The 17,800-nt window shown below is 40.1% G+C and overlaps 1 protein-coding gene across 4 annotated transcripts in view; it reads left to right on the top strand.

Annotated features, from left to right (window-relative positions):
* MLLT3 (MLLT3 super elongation complex subunit) overlaps positions 1 to 17,800 on the top strand; it is a 138,655-nt gene that overhangs the window by 103,055 nt on the left and 17,800 nt on the right. For all 4 annotated transcript variants that reach the window (XM_027807917.2, XM_055699382.1, XM_055699381.1 and 1 more), the window contains 2 exons: positions 13,073 to 13,142; positions 17,521 to 17,650. In XM_027807917.2, the coding sequence (XP_027663718.2) occupies positions 13,073 to 13,142; positions 17,521 to 17,650 (200 nt within the window). The remainder of the gene's footprint in view (positions 1 to 13,072; positions 13,143 to 17,520; positions 17,651 to 17,800) is intronic.

The following is a 17,800-nucleotide window of genomic DNA, read 5'->3' as shown; positions in this document are numbered from 1 at the left end:
AGATCTCCTTCAGATAATATTTAAAGTTAGAGATAACAGTAGTGAAATAGAGCTCTGTGTGGAGTTTTCATGTAGTTACTCAGGAAAAAAAGGAAGCTTAATTTTTTTTGTGAAACTGTGACTCTATTAAGATCTTTAATGACACAGAAGAGGATCAATACTGATGATGTCCTTCATTGCAGGCTGTGTACCGTGGGTTTGCAACCTGTCATATTCTTAGAAACCTTACTTTTGCTTGATATTTTAATGCGTTGTTTCTACATTTGTTTACTTTTAGTCCAGATGTGAATGCTTCTCATAAACCCCTGCCAGCCACTTTTGTTGTGGGGTTGTTTGCCTATAGTACTGTTGTATCAAGGAGGTAATTCAGTAGTTGCAAATGAGTGGGTATTAGCAGGTCATGTAGATTCTGTACAGTCCAAGGAGTTTCCTTCCAGATGCATGCTCAGAGAGAAACAGCAGCCTAAGACAATCAGACCTCCTTAGAGAAAGCGTAGTAGGCACAAGTATGCTCCGTGGCTGTCAGCGTCTACTGTAGCGTGGCACCATTCAGCTGCTATACTAAGCCTATTTTTATTAGCTGTTACTATGAAGGCAAAAACGCTTTGGCTTCGCTCACAAAAGCAGAGGTGCATATTAAGCTGCTCTGTGTGTGGTGAGATGAACCACTGGTGGATGGGGAAGCAGCAAGATTGACAGGGAGTGATTCCTCTAGCAGCAAGCTTGGATGTTAAACGGGGATACTTTTGTTACCATGGTGTGTTAGGGAATCACTGCCTTACAAAAATGTATAGGATTTAGAAATAAAGCAGTGAGGAGAAACTATGTAGATGTGGTTAAATATACATTAGTTAGTTGCAAATGTAATCCCATGAGAGTCAGGAAATTCTGCATTCATGAGGCAAAGTCATGGGTATTGAGTTGTTCTTTTCAGTTTTAGGCAATGTCATGTTTTGACCACAGAAATAACATCCTATGTTATTAAGCTACTAGTTCAGGCTTCAGTATTTTACTTTATTCACATGTGTTGACTACATTCCTTTCAGTGGGCACGACTTGTGTGGATTAAGTCATCGTTAGCATAAATGCATTTTTAGGTTGGGGCCTTATTTTCTATATTTCAGCCCTGGAAAATTCTATTCACCTGGTAGCGTGCAGAAAGTAAGGATTTTAACTGGGTATGCGCAGTGCCAATATTTTAATTACATTCTTTCTTTTGTGGCAAAAAAACCCCCTTTGTGCCTGGTCCAGTAAAGTCATGACAGTTTTGCAGGGCTTAGATGAATGCAGTCAAAATGCTAAAGCTTGGATATTTTATTTTAATTGTGATCAGGTGACATCTTCTTGATACAGATTTCATTGCTTTGAAGTTGCTTTATCTACTTATATACATTATGTTGTGATCCAGATAAATGGCTCCATATAGCTAAAATAAAATCCAACACCTGTTAGTTGTCTACTATGTTAACTATGTCTACAATAGTTAGATCTATCCAAGGCTTTTACGCCCTTTTATTTTTTATGTGGAACCATCAAGCTTGCAGTTGTTTCCTTTGGCAAAAATGGCATGTTTTACTCATGTACTTTTGAAGGTTTGCTGCCAGACTCCCCATGAAATTAATTAGATAATTTTCGTAACGCTTCCCATTTAGAAACTTGTAATCTAGCGATGACTGATGTGAATTCTCAAGGACACACCATAAGTGCACAATTTAATTTTTACTTTTTAAAGACTGAGTAATCCCCTGAAGGGTAATCCCCTGCAGTCTGAGTTTTATCAAGGCAGGATAAAGACTGCCTGAACCCACTGCTACTGAGTGTGTCGTGCCTGTGTAGAGTTAATGACAATTCATTGCTTGCTGATGAGGGGCTACTGTTCGGCGTTCCATGCTGTGGAGTCCTGGAGTTGTGCTGGGTGTTGGCACTTGATGCCACACCATAGGGGGATGCTGGGGGGCCCTTTTGGGATGGGCAGCAGATGCTCCTGATGAATATCATGTGCCTGCCCCAAACTCAAGGGTGATAGTGCCTGTGTGTCACTGTTCTTCCAGTACTGAAGTGCATGTGTTACCCTGGTACAGAGAATGAGTGAAGGTAGGTGTAATCCAGCGGTGCTCTTTCTTGCCCTCTGCGTGGTTGCCTGTTCCCTCGTGACAACAGTTTCCACTCCTTCACTGCAAAATCAAGGCATGCCAGGCAGCAGCTACTGTTTAGGGAGAGCCTCGTACCTGCAACTGATTTTAACAATTGTTTGGGTGTTCGCTGAAGGTGGTCCTGCATCACCATAGCAGCAATAAGAAAACTGTCGTTCTCTTAAACTTTAAGAAGTGCTGGTGTGAATTTGATTTAACTCACTGTGTCATCATTCAGTACTGCTGTCTTACTCAACTTGGTCAATACCTTAGTACAGCTGATGTTTTTGTAAGAAGATGTTGCAAAAGGAATTTTCTTCACACTTTTTCCTCGAAACAAAAAACCCAAAAAGCTTAGAATAAAACATTCAGCTGTGTTGGTAGTAATTCCTATAAAGCCCAGCGTTTTCTATTAAAAGCCTTTAAGCAGGCTTACATCTTCCCTTGAAAACAGAAATCCTTTTCTGCCCAACTGAAATGTGTAGTTTGTGCTTCCTCTGGCCCCAGGTACGTTAGTGGGGTTTCTAATGCTTCTCTTCAAGCATCAATATTTCACACCGTGCATTCCCATTGGGGGCTGAAAACAAGTAGGTGCGTATAGCGTTGGTGTTCAGACTTCTTTGTTGTAAGACTGTGTGGCTATGAAGGGATCAAGAAATTTGCTAATTATTGCTGACTTTATCCCATTTGAAATGATAGTCCTTGCACACGTGTAGCACAGCAAGACAGGGCTGCCTGGTTGTAGGACATGTATGCAGGGTTTTTCAGTTTGTCTTGGGACAAGTTACCTGTTCTTGTCGGGGATGTCTGAACCTCTGTGAAGGAATCGCTTACTGTGTACCAACTGTGCTGCAAGCCACCTGACAAAAGTGAAGGAAACTATGTTCTGTGTTGTAGGAATTAATGTTTCAGACAGCAAAGTTAGAAGATACAGATAAATGGAGCTATTTGAACATGTCTGAATCTGTTTAAATATCCACAAGACTTGTATCATTGCCTCAGAGTAAGAGGAGAATGTTTAAAAGGGATTGGTAATGTATACTTCATCACCAGAAGAGCTGTGTTTTGTAGCTGAGGTTAACGGTCAGCTCTATTGGTGCCCAAATGTCCCAAGGAGAGATTACTCACATATCTGGGGATAACGGGAACCAGGGCAGCAGTAGCTGGACCGGTGGCCTCAACATTGATTATGCTGTTCAGAAAACCATTGCAAAATTTATGCCCTTAAATATCATTGTTGGTGATCAGTTGTGGGTAGGACAGAAGTAAATCAAGTAACGTTGCTGCTTTGTGTGAGGTAATTTTATGTATTAAATAGTGGAAGGACATTACATAAAAGTCTAACCCCGTGTGTTTTTAATGTTTCAAATTATCAACCACAAAAGTGTAATGGTTTAAACCATGACAAGAAAAGAGTAGATAAAGACTGTGGTAATTTTAGTGTCTTTCATTGTATGAATAATCTTTTTCCATTGCCCATGCTTCTTTAACACGATTTATTTAATACATTCTAACTTTATTCTATGGATGAAGAGGACCTAGTTTCAAGACAGTGATTATTGCATTGCATCTTCCACAAGGAGAGTGAAATATCACAAGTGAGCAGGAATATCAAGCAAACAGCCATGGTCTGAATATTCTGGATAATAACAGTTCAGTTGCAGAGTTTCTCGGGTTCAAGGCAAAAGGAAAAAGTCACTCTTGGTATTCTCAGTGACCTAAATTTGCTTTAGCAGAGGACTGTTGGGACTAAATAAAATTTTCCTAAGTTACAATTTTAGCTAAATAAAACAGTTTGTAGGTGCGATGGTTCAGCTTCATTTATTTGTGCCATATGCAGCCTTTTTGATCCTTTGAACACTGTAAAACTCAAGATTGATCAGGGTTGTAGTACATGAGATCATAGTTTAGCCAGCATTTTAAATAATGAAAATAAGTACCCAATATTTTCAATAACTTCAGTTACCTGTATGTTACTGTATCAGTAGCTTTTTGTATTTTTCTCTGTGTAACTTTTCACTGAAACTGGAATGTACATAAATGAAAGCTGAGATTTTCACATAATCATTTAATCCCAGGAGTTAAGTAAATACAATGAGGCTTGCTGTGAAGCTGACAGAGGCCAACAGAGATGGCATGTAAGAGCTGCACTAGATCTCTCTAGTCAACAGTGAAATTTTGGATGCAGGTTTTTTTTCTGACATGGGGGTGCAGGAGCCAGCAGTCTGCAGTAGCAAAGACAGTGCATAGAGACTCTGAAGCAGCACTTCAGAAGAAAAGCTTTTGTTTTTCCTGTATTTACATCTGTGTTTACTTTATGTGTATGACCTTGACAAGACTTCTGCATAGTAAAGGTTTAGTGTAGGGTCATGCTGGGGGTGCTGTACAGAGTCTGAGCTATAGAAGAAAAGAGAGGAACTTCATTGAATTTGCAAAGTCCATGAGTACCTGCTGGGAAGATCAGATCTCTAATGATGTGGAAATGTAGTGCAAGGATAACATGCATAAAAAACATTCTACATGTACTGAGGTGGTTCTGTGGTTGCTTCCTTGCTAATAGAAGTGCATGAATTCCTAACATCAGGACCTCAGATCTGGGAGAATTTAGGTGAAGAACCTGCTTACTGCACAAAAAGTGACAGCAAATTGTCAGTTCAGTTTCAGAAACTGGGACTGCATCAACATCTGCCCTTCTCAGTGCTGACATGTGAAGCAGGGCACGCAGGAGAGAAAACAGGGCATAAGAGGAGAATTGGGAAGTGTTGGCTTTTGATACAGCACCTGTCAGGGCTGGCCAGAATAGCTACCACCTACCTTCTGCCATTGCTGATAGTTCCATTAGAGCAGAAAATGTAGGTTAGTTGCATGAAACTCTCACACTGGCTTTAATACCTAGGCTGAATTTTCGAGTTTGTAACTAGCACTAAAATTGAGAATTTGACTTCCTTTCTAAAACACATTTCTCCTTTGTTGGCTTATCGGAGCTTTGTGTATAGAATGTATGAAGGTTCTCAAAGGCAAAGTTTAAAAATTGTGAAGTTGAAGTCCCAGAAAATCAGTATCTGAGTGTTGCTTGTCAGCTTAATTTGGGCTTTCCGGTCTTACCAGAGCAGAGTGACGCTATTCTCTTGTCACAGGGCTTTCATGCCACTGAGCTTGCCAGATAAGCAATATTCTTCAAACAAGTTGTCCTAGTTTCAACTGGGATAGAGTTAATTTTCTTCCTAGTAGCTGCTGCAGTGCTGTGGTTTTGATTTAGTATGAAATAGTGTTGCTAATACACTGATTTTTTAGTTGTTGCTCACTATTGCTTATTCTAAGTCAAGGACATTCCAGTCTCCCACACTCTGCCCGTGAGCAGGTGCACAAGAAGCCGGGGGGGGACACAGCCAGGACAGCTGACCCCAACTAGCCAAAGGGGCATTCCGTGCCATAGAACGTCACAGTCAGTACATCAAGTGGGGGGAGTTGGCCTAGGGCTGCCAATCGCTGCTGGGGGACTGGCTGGGCATCGGTCAGCGGGTGGTGAGCGGTTGTGTTGTGTGTCACTTCTTTGTTTTCCCTTGGGTTTTATTTTTCTCTCCCTCTCTCCTCTTCATTATTATTATTTTTGTTGTTGTTGTTACTATTTTTCTTTTAATTATTAAACTGTTCTTCTGTCAACCCATGGGTTTTACCCTTTTCACATTTCACTTTTTACCCTCCTCCCCATCCCACCAGGGTGGGGAGTGAGCGAGCAGCTGCGTGGTACTTAGTTGCTGGCTGGGGTTGAAACACAACACAAGTGATTTATTTAGGATATCTTCATCTTTCATCAGTGGACCCCATTTTGATGTTGTTGGGGTTTTTTTAAATGTAATTCAGACTTCCCCACATTGTGCTGCATGTACTTTATTAATTCTTACAAATATTGATGCCTTTTCACACACTTCTGGGAAAATATGGTCCAGATAATGCAATTTTTAGGGCCAGGTTTGAAAAGCCTAGAACTTTATATAATCCTGTATTTGCCAACATTACCTACATATTCAGAACAGAGTTTTCATGGTTATCTGACAAGAACTTCCTCAGTTTGCAGTTTGCCTCTTTCAGTTTCTTAAGGACCATGTTCATACTCTCATGAACATGCACCTTTTTAGTTTATTTTACATTTAGTTTACTCATTATTTTGTAGGCGTGAAATCCATTGGAACTGTAGTATTCAGCTGCTCTACATGAGAAACCATCATATTATCACTTGTAGTTCTTTGCCTGTGTGTCTTCTACTCTTACCAGTAAGGTTTCTTCTTCAGCAAAAATATTCCTGCAGGCAGCAGCCTTCACTAGTGCTTCATCTTTCAACTCTATTGTGCAATGAATTGTTTATCCACATGTGTTAGCTCAGACTCCTGTGCATGACTCTAAGTCTTATACTAGATTATTTCTGAGTTTTTATGTTAGCAGTGTCTCAGTTGGTTTTTTTTATAAAGCTAAGACAAAATATGTACATCAATATAGAAGGAAAGAATTTTCTTTCAAAAGTAGATACATGTGTCAGTAGGACAGTCTCTAAAGAAACACAAATCCTGCTTCATCCAGTGCAATTGTTCAGACAAAACAGCTGCAATATTTGTCTTAAGGTCTTTTCTGGATTCTAATTGTTAAACGAAGGATGTGTTTCAGATTCATAGAATCACAGACTGCTTGAGGTTAAAAGGGACATCTGACGGTTATCTGGTCCAAATTCCCTGCTCACCCAGGGCCACTTAGAGTGGTTGCCTAGGATCACATCTAGACTTTTAAAAATACCTGTAAAGAGACTCCACAACCTCGCTGGGCAACCTGTGCCAGTGCTTGGTCACCCTCACAGGAAATAAGTGTCATCTGATGTTCAGAGGAAACCTCCTGTGTTTCTGTTTGTACCTATTGCATCTTGTCCTGTCACTGGGTACTACTGAGAAGAGCCTGGCTCTGTCCCCTTCACACCCTCTTTGCACCTTCCTTTCAGATTAATATACGTTGATAAGATCTATGAGGATCCCTAGATCCAGGACCCCCATGTCCTTTTCTGCCAAGCTGCTTTCCAGCTCAGTGGGCCCCAGAATATGTTGGTGCATGGGGCGGTTCTTCCATAGGTACAGGACTTCACGCTTCTTGTTGAACTTCATGAAGTTCCTGTTTGGCCCATTCTGTCCATCTGTCAGGGTCCCTCTGGGTGGCAGAATGACCCTCTGACACATCAGGCACTCCTCCAGTTCTGTGTAATCAGCAAACTTGCTGAGAGCACACTCTGGCCCATCATCCAGATCATTAATGAAGATGTTAAACAGGACTGGACCCAGTATTGACCCCTGGGGTATATTGCTAGCTACTGACCTCCAGATAGACTTTGCACCACTGATCACAAACCTCTGGGTCTGGCCATTTGTCCAGTTTTCAGTCCCCATCACTGTCTGCTCATCCAGCCCATACATGAACGGCTTGTCGATGAGGATCTTAGGGAAGACAGTGTCAAAGACCTTACTGAAGTCTGGGTAGACAGAATCCACTGCTCTCCCTTCATCTATCAGGCCAGTCATTTCGTCACAGAAGTGTATCAAGTTGGTCAGTCATGACTTCCTCTTGGTGGAGCCATGCTGTGACTGGTCCTGATGATTTTTGCATCCTTAAGTGTCTGGAAATGGTTTCCATGATTAGCTGCTCCATCACCTTCCCAGGGACTGAGGTGAGGCTGACCAGCCTATAGTACTCTGGATCTTCCTTCTTGCCCTTCTTGAAAACAGGAGTGATATTCTGGAGTGATATTCCAATGTTAGGGCACTTCGTCCAGTCCCTGTGATCAGCCAAAGATGATCAAGAGTGGCCTTACAGTGACATCTGCCAGCTCCCTCAGCCCTCATGGGTGCATCCCATCAGGGCCCATGGACTTGCTCAGGTAGCAGGTACAGAGTCAACTTAATTAACAAATAACCTCATCTCCATCAGCAATTTGGTATTTTTGTTTGAAATTATAGTAATTAAGGCAGTTAATTGTATCAGTACCTTAGGTCACATTCTCTGCAAATGGCTGTCTCTGCCTTCTCTCAAAAATCAATAATCTTGGATTTGCTGTTTAAAGTTTACAGATCCTTAAATTACCTCTCTAAAGAATTGTTTAGTTCCTTAAATGTTGTAAATGTTATGAATAAATACTTCCATTTCTATAAGAAAATAATGAATTCCACTTCCCACTCTCTATCCCGTTCTTCCATCCTCCCTGTGAGCTTGCAGTTTGCAAGCCAACCTTTGTGAATGGTTAAAAAGGAACAGTTTTAACCCTGCCTTGGAGGTTAGTTGCTAATGTAGCAGCGTGACGGGAGATGTGGCGATACAGAATTTGGGCAGGGTGCAAGCAGCTCAGTTCAAGCTTATGGTATCATGGACACCCAAATGGTGTCTCCCTGTGGTGGTGGCAGATGTGGGATTGTTCCATCCTTTGAGCTACAGAGGGGTTGGATTACTCTGCTAAATGCTGAGACGGTGGTCAGTGACAGGGCGCTTCAGAGGCAGTACAAATTTTAAGTACAGGAGTCCTGTTAGCAAAGGCAGCTTGTCCTGCGGGAGCATGTTGCTCCTCCTTCTGAAGCTAACTTTGGATAAAGCAGAAGTGGAAGTAATACTCGGCCATAAGCACTTTTAAGTGGATAAGACTTTTCAGTATGTACGGCATAGGGAAACTTAAATTTTAGACTGTTGTGTGTAAAAATAGGAAATCTATACACTGGTTGGTGGGAAATGGGATATTACTACACAACGGAAATTTTATTTCAGGAAACAATATGTAAGCTTCCCTTAAAAAAGATTAAGGGGAAGGTGAGAAAAGCCATTGTCACCCACATACAACTGTTTTCTATTTTTTAGTGTAAATTAGGAACGTAAAATGATGAGGGTTATTATTAGAAGTTAGATGAATCCGTTCAACCATGAGATATTACAGAAACAGGTCTATTATATCCTGTGTCATAAACAGGTGAGTTTGCCTGAAAATTGTTTGCAGCTCAAGAGTAAGTTGTTGTACTACTTGTAGTAACAGACAAGGGCTTGGAAATGACAGAAGCCAAGTGATTTAGAACTGGTGAAAAAGGTGCCTTTTTAGGGAAAACTTGAGCCAAAGAAACTTCCCTTTTCTTGCTGAAATTTTTCAAAGCACAGAATTCCCTCAACCAGGCCTAATAAAGAAGCCAGTGTCTCCTTTGCATCGGTGTGAGAGCACTAAAATGAAATAGACTGTCTAAGAATGCAATAAATCATACCGGGTCATTGCACTAATGAACAGTTTGGGCCCAAACTCTCATTAGCTTGTCTGGGGGAAGAGAAAACGAGTAAAACAGGAAAAAGCTATTAGGAAGGAAGCTGGTACTGTCTTAAGCTTTCATTGTTGAAGGACACCCTTTAGCTAATTTCAGACCCATAGAAATAAATAATTCTGTTTGGTGATTAGTAACCAGTGGATAAGAGCAGAAAGCCCAAGTGAGTAAAGCCATAAATACCTAAGTCTTTGGGATAACAGCCTGCAAAACTGTCAAAAAGCGCTGCTTAAGTGACAAAAGATAGCCTCTCGTAACTAGAAGCATCAGCGCAGTCAGCACTAATCCATATTCATAGATGGAAGACATATTTTTAATTCCTTCTAAAAAGACAAGTCTTTTCTGTTAATAATGTTCATTCTTATGTTAAAAGCAGTTGTTTCCTCTGGGTGCGCTCTCACCCAGATTTCTCAAAGTCAGAAAAGCTAGGTTTAATTTCTGATACTTAGCAATTTTATCATTTATGCTAATCTGTATTTCTTGGAATAACTTTTCAGATAGGGCTGTTTAAGAAAATAATGTAAATTGTTTCAAGAGGCATTAAGAACTTTTTTCAAAAAAAGTGTGAATTTGTTTCACTGGACTTCTCAACTTGCTACAGCAGAGTGAAATTTTTACCAGGAAGATATTGTAAAAACTTTATGTGTATTCATATCCATTCCTTCTAGCGATCCTGTCTCATTTAGTTAATGCTGAGAAAAAGTTTTGACACAGAAGAATTCACTGGTGTTTGCATGCATTATAATGTGAACAAGACCAGGCCTTTTCCCTTTTTTCATTTCAAAAATGGTTAAAAAATAAGTAGTGACGTTTTCATAATGGCAAATATCACTGTCTCCGCATCTGTGTGGTATTTTCTTTTCCCTACAGTTTTAGCACTTCTTCAACTGAATTTAAAACTGAATATGATAGTCTTTCAATGTTTGTTACTTTTTTAAGGGAATGGATTTTATATTTATAGAAGTTAAAAGTACATGTTGAAATTAATAAGGGAAAAATACAGTTAATGGAAATACTCAGAAACCAGTTGTCAGCTAGTAAATTTGTTGCAAGAAGCCAAAAGTGACAGATAAACCAGATGTTTAAGAGTAACCTGAAGCTGGAAGACTAAATTAGTTTTCCGAATGGTGCTGTCTTTAAAGTTTGCATTGACTCTTGTTCTTCATCAGGGGCAGTCTGTATCGCGTTATGATGCCACTGTATAGATACCACGGTATATACATTTATGTCAAAGTATTCTATTAAGGGAAGGTTGCTGGTATTAAATGAATCACTGCACAAAGTTTAGTCCAAGCTGACTCTCAAGTCATCAAAACTGGTGAATGAAAGGACTTCTAATCAACGGAGTCGACCTCAGGAAACAAAGACCCAATGATTAGAGCACTGTTATCTAAATCATGCAGAAAGAAGCCTCCAAGTGAGGAAGTTCTGGCCACAAGAGGAGACAAGCTGATAAGGTGCTGCAGCCCACAGAAAATCAGTTGAAAGTAGGACAGAGATAATTGTGGCACTGGGAGATTGGACCTCCCACTCAAGTACCCCCCCCCACCCCCTGCAAAACAGAGCAAACTCCCGCTTCAGGACCATGTATAGTTGATAGAAAATTTTGTTAGTGCTGTCTGAGGGTGCACACTAGTTTGCATTAGAAGCAAGAAACTTGTAACCAGTCCTGAACGTGAACGAAAATGCATATGTAATACACTATGAATGTGCAAGTACTCTACTGTATATAATGTGTACCCTCGAGTAAATTGGTGAGCATGCTTGGAGGAGACATTACCCCATGCTCCAAGCACTGTAATAAATAATGCCTGCCTTCTAAATCTTCAAATCAAGTGTTAGGTTTTTTTTTCCTTGACTGACTTCACAGTATCAGTTATCATACTTACTTTACAGCTAAAAATCTTGTATGGTTTTGCAGAAGTTCAGACAGTGAAAAAAATATTTTTTTTTCCAAAATTACTTGATTTTTGGAGCACTGTCAAGTGGTGCTGCAATGTCTTCCAAAAAGGTCTGATGCTGTGAACCATGTAAGAATCTGTCTTGGTACTCAGAAACGGCTTGTGGTGCTGGTTGGGTTGGGTTTTCGTGCACAGGGTTGATTCACCTGTATACAAGCTGTATATATCCATACAGTCAGGTCCGGAGTTCGTATTTTGACTGTGAGGACTGGAGCTGGTATTGATTTGAGGAGAGCAGATGTTAATAGTGTTTTTCTCAAGCATTCTGTTGCCCAAGTAGGTGTGTCTCATTGTGAGAAAAGGCGATGAAAGGCTGTAAATCTGCCTACTCCTTACAAAAGGCAACAATAGGTTGATTTATGGACAAAAAGTAACGGTTCTGCTTAGGTAGCCTGTGTGCATGAAAACTGAGTTTTAAAGTGACTGGATAGTACTGCAGTTATTTTTGAGAGCAGTTTGCTTCTAACTTAATCATGAGGGATATCATACAGGCAAGGAGAGTCAGAAAACTTCCGTTAGCCTGGATAACACTTCACTATAACACAGTTGTATAAAGTTTAAAGTGCAAGCAAGTTTTCTTTTCAATAGTAGATTTTTAGATTCTTACTTCCTAACCTGATTGTCACCATTCCTTCTGTATGATCGCTCCTTTCTTGTTTGATATTCCCTGTTAGCGTCTGCTGTGCCCACATACCAGATTTGTTCTTTTCCTCATATCTACAGATGTCGGTAGGTGCAAGTACGTACCGACACCCATGCACTTCAAGCCTAAGAAACAGCAAAAGAGTATATGGGGACATGCAGCATGTCAGCAGGAAGCAAGACTTCTCAGTACAACCCTCATAAGCCCTAACCACTATGAGAAAAATTATACAGAATTTTTAGATTAAGTAATAAGCCTTTCTCTGTAATTTTATATACTTTTAGAGAGAAATTTATACATTTTAAACAACAGTGGAAAAACATAATTTAGAACTGTCTGTTAAATAATGTAAACTGATTTAAACAATTCTGTTTTAAAATTGTAGTTGTCTTTTGTAATCTGTGGGTTTCAGATAATTGTCTAACAAGGCAATCTTTCTTGTTCAATCACTATTACCATCTGTAGGGTCTTTATACATATGGAAAGTGTTGGAATGAGGACAAATCCAGTAACAGCAGAAAAGTTTATTATGAATCCTCGTCTTTTAAACTTACTTTCTAAGGAAGAAGAAAGAAAACTGACTAGTTTTTCTGGCATTTAGTGTGGTCGGCTCAGGTGGTATTCTGGTTTTTGATTCTACTACATCATTACTAAATTGGAAATGTTGCAACTACGTTATGACAAGGACGCAGGAGCCTTAGATCTATTATGAGCTCATTTAGGCAATCATGTGCAGCCTTTCAAACAAGATATTGAGAACTTCTCGTTAGGATATTGGCTGTAGTAAAGAATGTGTATGATGTAGTAGTGTGTACGTATGTTGAGTGCATAGCAATTTCCACAATGTTTGCCTCACTGACACCTGAAATAAAGATCTTTGAGTATTATTGTGTTCCGCAGTTCTTTTTTCGTGACAGCATGCCTTAGGCAGTAGCGAATATTAAGAGTTTTAAGCAAAAATGTTTCTGACTATATTAATTTTCTTTTTTTTTTTCTTTTAAATCTGAACAGCCCAGTCCTGCAAGTTCCAGCTCCAGTTCCAGTTCCAGTTTTACACCATCTCAAAACAGCAGACAACAAGGTACCAGCAAAGGAAAAGAAACTTAAAGTGAATGCGTGAAATGAAGGAGTGAAGAAAAACAGAACTGGTGGTGTCTCATTACGGCTTTTCTGCTGCCTTTCACAGCCTGAACTGACCACAGTTTTGCTTTAAAGACTTTTTCTCTGGTTGTTTTCAGATGTGGCTGTCAGGACAAAATAAAAGGGGAGGAAATGTGTTTCTGAGAAAAGGGTGTGAAGGGTATTTGTTTTGAAGCACTAACTACATGCCAGTCACTTAACAGATGCTAAACTCAAAGGAGCTTCTGTTTCTGAGGTTCTTTTCCAGGGCTAGGTAGCATGGCACCTGGCTCCATCTGAAGCCCTCCTCAGGAAGGTGTGGCTTCCCATGGGAAGCCCAAAGATGTGTGCATGTGTACTGTTTCAAAGGGCTGTGATCTTCCCATAATATCGGGAAGATTTAAGAGCATACGGTATTTACTTTAGATACATGGCAGGAGACGATGATGGTCGGACTTTTAAGTTTGCGTTTTGGTTTTCTGGCTAATAATTACTGTGTACTTGGAATTCAGTAGTGTGTTTTTCTTCCCAGACAACTTGCCAAGGCAAGTTTTCTATAAAGAAGTTGAAATTCATTCTACGTGAGCTATTACTTAGTTCCCATTTGGCTTTTTTACCTGGGTTTATAAGATTGTACAACTGATACATTCTTAATCAGCATTTTTTTTGTTCTTTGGATCAGGAGCATTAAAAAAGCAGCTTTTGACTAATTAAAATTGCATTTGTTTTATCCATTTATATTCCTCAAAGGTAGACTTGATTTAAGGTTATGAAAATACATTAGTGCCTGAGGCAGGCAGTTTGTTTTTAAATAGATCTACACATGATGCAATCTGTCATGCTGCCTTCCTGTAGGTGACTGGTACTAATTTTCTAATGTGTTCTGGCGCTGTTACTCCAGATGAAAGAAGGCAAGAGGTGAAGTGAAATGTGGTTGATGACTGGCTTCAGGCATTAGATTTTTGCCTACGGCTAAAAAGAACCCCTTCTTGCTGAAACCCCATTTTTGCTCTCATATAAAATTCATTAATGCTGTGAACTGCCTGTTACAAGCCATAAGATTTGGTTACACATTCCTGTATCTGTTACCTTATGTTGAGCAAAAAACCTGTTGACTTAGTATGTTTTTCTGGGCAGACTGGATCCATCCATTTCTTCTGGTTCATGTACAAGATGTATCGCAGACCCTTCTCAAGAATAGGTGGATCATTTTTCCTCTGATGTGAACAACTTTTAAGTGCAAGCATTATATGTCTCCTCTTTCTTGCCACAGTGAATAGTGATTACTGCTTCTTTCTGGGAGGTCCAGTTAACTAAATGTGTTCATTGCTCAGGCTGTGCATTTGCGTATCAAAGGGAGGAAGTGTGAGGCATACTGTGGTGTGTTCAGACCGTGTGGTGTGTTCTGGTCAGAACCCATGCTTTTTTCCCTATGGAGAGGTTACCTGCCAGGGCCATTGCTCTTTTTCTCTTGTGTTCAAACTCCAGTGCTCGTTCAAGTGTCAAGTAAACTGCAGCATGAACTTTTTTCACCTCCTTTTAAGCAGTGGGCTAACCAAAGTTCCTTCAAGTGCTTTGGCCCTTGGGGCCTACTCTGATACTTCTGTTTCCTTACCAAGAGTACTTGCTCTTGGCCTTAAATATTCTGATCCTTTAGGAGATAACTTCTCAAACCCTTAAAAAGGTTGTAATGAAATTCTGAATTAAGTGTTAGCAAGGAGCAGAAGGTTAACAGTGACATCACTATGAGTGCTAAAAAAAAAAAAAAAAAAAAAAAAAAAAAAAGACCTAGAAATTAATGTGTTGCTGATTTTTAGGAAAGTCCACTGAAAAAATTACCCAGCTGGATACAAAATGCCTATGTAGAGTTGCAGGCATAGTCCTACATTAAGTGAAAACTTGTCTGTATGGCAGGTTGTTCAGTGCCTTTGGGTCTGTCAGTGGTGTATGTAACTCCCAAGAGTCCAAGTTAATTTTTCTCCAAGAAGAGGAATAAGCCTGGTGGCAACTTGAGACAGGACTATCTGCTTGTCCCAGAACACAGCAATGAAATATCAGGGGATAAAATTCCCCTGTGCTGTGCTTGAAAAAAGACATAGGCAAGAATAATGAATTAGCTTAAGCTTGAAAGAGTAGGCTGTGTAGGAATCATGAGGAATGTGTGCTGATTTTCCTTCTGGTTCTATTTAAAAATAAAATCAAGGACTGATGTTTTAGGTGACCTGTGAGCATAGATACCAGTTTCTGCGTTGTAAAGTGCTGGTGTTCTATGCAAGATCAGCTATTTATATGTCATACTAAGTTTCATTACAAAATTAGGTTTCAGTTGATTATTTTATGTTTCCTTCTACTGATCTTTTCTTCTCTTTACCATCAAGAGCGTGATGATGCTTTCATTTCACCTGTCCTTTACCAAGTTTTTTCTATCATATTCTTCCTCCTGTACATTGTGGAAAGGAGACGGACATGTTCTCAGAAGCTGGCTTTGGCCTACAGAGTGGAGTGAGACTCATCTGCTCTCAGTGCAAAGATTACCCTCTTCAGTAGGACTTTGATGGTGATTGTTAGTGTCTTTGCCCAGTAAGGTGTAAGGAAAGTAGCTTCTCTTGGCTAAGCCTAGCCTGTGGAAGTACCTTTGTGTTCTACCCTTTTATCTCTCTTGAAACATAGAGATATGTTTGTATATTTATAATTTAATTCTCTTTTCTAATCCTTTATGGCAATTCGTTCCATGGTGGTGGTGTGGACAAGAAGCACTTCAGTATAAGTCCCCTGCCCTTGTCAACGGTTCAAGTGTCGGGTCTGTGAGGAATCTGCCCATCAGCACCATCTGGTCTTCTTCCTAGCCAACTATGGGATGTGAAAACAAAAAGAAACCATTGATCTGAACCTGCCCAAACCACCAATGTATGAAAGTTGTAGTGCACTTTTAGTGGTAAATAATTCTCACCATTGGCTTTGAAGTCACTCACACAAAACTAGTCAAAATGCCTGTAACCTGAGCCTTGATAGGTCTGGAATAACCCATAAAGCCATTCCTCCCCTGAAGGGAGCATTTGCCCTGTTAGGAGTATGACCCTGACAGACAGAGGTCTATCTTATCTTCTGGCAGTGACCAGGGATGATACTCTTTGACTGTTTTCCCATTAGCGAGTAGAGAGCTGCAAGCTTCATCTCCATTTGAAGAACACTGTGAGGCTCACTTGAGTCACGTTGGTATTCATTGTTTCCTGGGTGAAGGAATTACAGAATCCTAATAGTACTTACTAATCCTGCAGGCATTACTGTGGCTTTCACTTGCTGCTTCATGTCTCAGATGGGCTTTAGTTCAGAGTTAAATGCCCTGTGGCATCAGTCTTGCTTCCTCCCCGCTTCTAGACTGCATTTGCTTGTTCTTATTTCAAGCAGCTGTAGTTTTACATTTCCCAGATACGTTAAGCATACACCTCTTTCTGTAACTGACTTTTACAGCAGAGTAAAATAAAACCAAAATCCCAAACTGAGTTTAATGCAGTTCTATGAGCAAGTCAAGCTCTGTACCTTCTGTTAATTCAAAAAAGCGATAGCATGGTGTTACACGGGACTGATGCACTTTTTACATATGAACATTGGCAAAGCACTTACTTGACTTGAAATAGACCCTGAAATAAAGGCACCAGCTAAAGCTAAATATATAAAAACCAGGAAGGCAAAGGCTGCCTTGGCCAGAATATGTTCATCAGAATGATTTTTTAGATTCTGCTTCGCAGTACGTGCATTAACCTAACAGTCATAGAATCGTAGAATCATTTGTGTTGGAAAAGACCCTTAAAGTTATTGAGTCCAACCGTAAACCTAACACTGCCAAGGCTGCCCCTAAACCATGTCCCAGTGTACTATTACTGATCAGTATGTCCCTGTAGATCTTTAATCGCCTGTAATACCTTTGAGAAAGCAAAAAATGCTAAAACCCAGCAATGCAAAACAATGTTGCATAATATAATAATAAAGTAATAGTCAATTTCTCCTGGCATGACAGTCTTTTACTTACTTCAGCTGTGGTCCAGGGGGCCCAATCATACAAACACTTGAACCTAGGAGTCACTTTACTGTCATGCGTAAGTCTACTGAAGCTGACTGTGTTGCTTGTGTGAGTAAACAATTCATGAATAAGTCCCTGCAGCACAAGGCACCAGTGCATTGCTTCATTTGTTTAATGTTTAAGATGCTTCCCTCCCAACACAGCGTGGGAAGGGTAGTTTTCTGTCTTTTGGGGGGTTTTTTAGACAAAACAGGGTGAATTGCCTGGAACACTACAAAGTGAACTTCATTTGTGTATTTTATTGTCCGTGTTGTTTCAGGTCCCTTGAGGTCTGTAATGAAAGATCTGCATTCAGATGATAATGAAGATGAATCAGATGAAGCAGAGAAGAATAATGATTCTGAGTTGGAACGACCTGTAAATACACGAGGAGGAAACAGAAGTCGCAGGTGAGCGTCTTGTCTTATGATGTCAAGTAGCCGGGTGGCCAGGATGTTGTGCATGTTAGTAATGAGGTGAGGTCTGATGTTCTCAAAGAGCGCTGAGTAGCACATGGGCGGAGAATTCAGACTCTCCTTTTAAAGCAGATGAAGGTAAAA

The sequence above is a fragment of the Falco cherrug genome, chromosome Z, assembly GCF_023634085.1.
Source record: "Falco cherrug isolate bFalChe1 chromosome Z, bFalChe1.pri, whole genome shotgun sequence".
Lineage (NCBI taxonomy): Eukaryota > Metazoa > Chordata > Aves > Falconiformes > Falconidae > Falco > Falco cherrug.
This window is presented reverse-complemented; position numbering and strand designations above follow the sequence as displayed.